The sequence below is a fragment of the Sinocyclocheilus anshuiensis genome, unplaced genomic scaffold (genome assembly GCF_001515605.1).
Source record: "Sinocyclocheilus anshuiensis isolate Anshui unplaced genomic scaffold, SAMN03320099.WGS_v1.1 scaffold74, whole genome shotgun sequence".
Lineage (NCBI taxonomy): Eukaryota > Metazoa > Chordata > Actinopteri > Cypriniformes > Cyprinidae > Sinocyclocheilus > Sinocyclocheilus anshuiensis.
In genome coordinates, this window is record NW_015546044.1 from 1042800 (window position 1) to 1046259 (window position 3460).

General features: G+C 42.9%; 1 protein-coding gene across 1 annotated transcript in view; it reads left to right on the top strand.

Moving 5' to 3' along the window:
* The window catches only part of LOC107698989 (disks large-associated protein 3-like), a 245571-nt gene extending 242770 nt beyond the window's left edge, over positions 1-2801 (top strand). The window contains exons 11-12 of the mRNA XM_016500124.1: positions 961-1107; positions 1578-2801. Of these exons, the coding sequence (XP_016355610.1) occupies positions 961-1107; positions 1578-1862 (432 nt within the window). The 3' untranslated portion in view covers positions 1863-2801. The remainder of the gene's footprint in view (positions 1-960; positions 1108-1577) is intronic.
* Positions 2802-3460: the final 659 nt, after the last annotated feature.

Sequence of the window (3460 nt, forward strand, 5' to 3'; positions counted from 1 at the left end):
GGTGGGGCCCTGAGAACCAGCGCGAGCCACCCCGAGAAACCAATCGTCCAACCTTGAGGGTTCGGGACGCGGTGGAAGTTTCCACTCGAGCCCGACACTCTCGGCGGCCCGGGAAAGCATAGCCATCATTTCCGGGTCTGTATCTGGCACCGCTGGCCGCCCAGAGGGCGGCAACGCTGACGGATCTTCATCCCCAGAAAAGTCTGGCTCACCCTCCAATGCTGCAATCGACATCTGATCGTCGGGGGGAGCCTCGGAGGAAACAGGTGGTACCCCCCGGGAGGGTCCAGCCTGCTCTTTCGAGAGCTCCACTGGTTTCGGAGTGCCGGCGGGATGGGGCATCCCCAGAGGGGAATTCCTTTCTGTGACCGTAAGACCAGTCCGCCAACTGACAGAAAAAGGGCGCCCCCGGCTGCCACCAGAGGGAACCCCAGAGTTTACCTGTTTGGTGTGATGTTTACCCAGCAGGCACCTTGATAATAAGAAAATAGGAAGTTAATCCCACACTGAAATTGGTTTTATATATGTAGGCCAATATGTTTGACGTTCAATTCGCATCAGATCAATGTCAAGTTTTTGACATCAGTTTGCATATTTGACTTGTTTTGTTGTTGTTTTTACGTCAAACTGACATATTTTCAACATCAATTGCCCACTAGGTAATGTCTCAGCATCTGTAGCCCCATTTAGCCACTTGTTAGCAATTGCCTTTTTCAAGTAAAAAACGTAAAAATAACATTACTAATGTATTTTATGTCATATAATAAAATGTGAAATATCTTAGGCTTACTGTATCTCAGACCTTATTTCAGGCATTTAACCCCATTAAGCACATAAAAAAAAAACACTGACTTCGGGAAAATGGAACTGGAAGTGCTTAAATGCTAACTCGTTTCCAGGTTTTGGCCTGCAAAAATATGTCATCCCTGCAGCACTCTAATATCCCCCCTCTTCTCATAGGATCCTTCATCATACCCTCAGCCCAGCACTCAGGATCTGGCCAGTTATTGGGACCTCCTCCAGTTAGCCATCGAGGATGTCAGGGTGAAGTTTCAGGACCTCCAGCGGCTCAAGGAATCGGGCTGGAGGTTGCCTCCTGAGAAGAAGGTGAGAGTGGAGATCCGCTCTGCTCCAGTCACTGCACAGCTCCACTCCAGTGCCAAAACAGCAGCGAGCAGGAGAACCGCCCGTGTGCTGGGTCCCAGCAGCTCTCTGCCATCACACAAACACCTCAGCAAGAAAAGGAACTAAACTAGAAAAAACAAGACATGCATGATTTACTGCCTAAAGAGCTGTTCGTTTGCTTTGAGATATTAAACCCAAACAAATCTGTAACTAATTTCTCTGTTTTCTTTCTTTTTACTGTCTGCTGCTTCCACAATGTCATGTCTCATCCTAAATACACTAATCCAAATCATTCTTATGTTGCAACTTCATGGTGCTGTCCTTTCTCCGTACATGTCCTGGTCTTCATCCTCTGCTTGCACGTGTGCATTTTCGGTGTCTTTCCCTGCATTCCCATCCATCCCGCATTGGTCATCCATGCTGTCACGCCACTCCCCTGCTCTTCCTCTCAGGAGGACAAGAAGGTTCCACCTCCATTACCAAAGAAACCAGTCGGTGGCGTGATGGGCAGCCTTCGTGCTGACAGCACGACCGAGGCTGGAGGCATGCTAGTGGTCTCGCGAGGACGTAGTGTTCCCGAACGGGAGAAATCGTTGGATGTAGGCGACCGCCAGAAGCTGGAAACACGGCGCAGGCTGCTCCAGACCAAACGCTCAGCCTCTTTCCGCCAGAATTCTGCCACAGAGAGTGCTGACAGCATTGAGATCTACATCACAGAGGCTCAGACGAGACTCTGAGTCACTTGGACCACTTCAGAACCCCTTAAACAACCACTGCGGCTCTTCTCTGGCCCTCTGCACAGACGTCCAAGTTACAAAGCAGCCAGAGAGCGAGTGCAATTACTCACTGATGGGGAACTTGAGATGGCTTACTAGTATGCTGCTGGTGTATGGATGTGAGTTTACGCATTTTATTTAAATTTTTTTGTTGAGCAAGTGTTATTATTCTCAGAAAAAGGGCTCAACCAGCACAACCAAGTGTTACAAGATTGAGACTTTTGTAAGTCTACACAATATATAAAAATGTTAGTACTGTTTTAATGAAACACACCATCACATACGGGTGCAATATCATATATTAAGAAGATCTTATCTTGTTATTTTAAATAATAGACTTTGTTTTGATATAATCTTGGCTGTGTATGTGTTTCGTAATTGATGCCACAGTGCGGCGTAGCCACTTTCACTGTGACACAAGCGCACTCTTGTGGCCAGAGTAGAGCAATGCTCCCTGATGTAAATTTGGGCCTGAAACTGAACGTTTTAGCAGTACAGTAGTAAAACCCCTGAGAGCAACTTTTGCAGTATAGATAAATGCCTTTTTAAAGTTAGTGATCAAATTACCACAGGGATTCATCTCCCGTATAGTGCAATATCACTTTGCAATTGCATTCAGGCTTTTCATTAGCCCAATGCAAAGACATACTTCTTAAAAAAAGATGAGAGAAAAAAAGAAAAAACACAACAGAAAGCTCTGAGGCAACAGCCATGTTTCCTGAAACAGTACGGTCTACATCATAAGACACTTCAGAAACAGGGGTGCAGTAGACAATCTTCAAACAATTTCACACTTGACCTGCACACTGAAAAATGATTCAGAGAGGAGGGGAAACATCTTGTTCATTTCACCCCTCTGCCTTTTTTGTAACAGATGAAAACCCTCTAACATGAAATCAGTGTAGCTTCTATATTTTGCCTGAGTGCTTTAATTTATTGTTTATTTTATTTTTTTATTGCTTGTTTATTTTGTTTCTGTTTTTTTTTTTGAGAAATTAGGAAATTAATTAAATAACGTTTCCTTCTGGTTAGTTTCAGTTCCATTTTCCACAACTTATCTCAAAACACTTAAAAACAAAATAATATACTTCAGATTATTTTATAGAAAAAAAAAAATCAGTGTCCACTTCACACCAAATGTTAATTGGTTGGTTATTGATTATTGATTGAAACATTAATGAACATATGTGATAGGAAGAATGGATTATGTGTTTGTGTGCATTCAACTTCTCAATTGGGTGAAAGCAAACTGGAAACAAGATCACACAATAATTTTTGCAAACTCCATCTATTTTTTTTTTGTTTAAAGGAAAAGGTTGATTGCATGAATGATCTAAACTTTTTTTTTTTGGGGGGGGGGTATTTAACTATGGAATAAGTTGGAAAAATATTTGATTGGGAGATGTATATTTTATAAAGTAAATTTTTAGATTAGCAGATAAACGTTGTCAAAAGTGGTGTTAAAATATGTTATAAAAGTGTCTAAGAATTTACAAGGTAGGGATGTGACAGCTCAGTGGACTTTAAAGATGACTTTGGGCAACTCACCGCAGCAAACT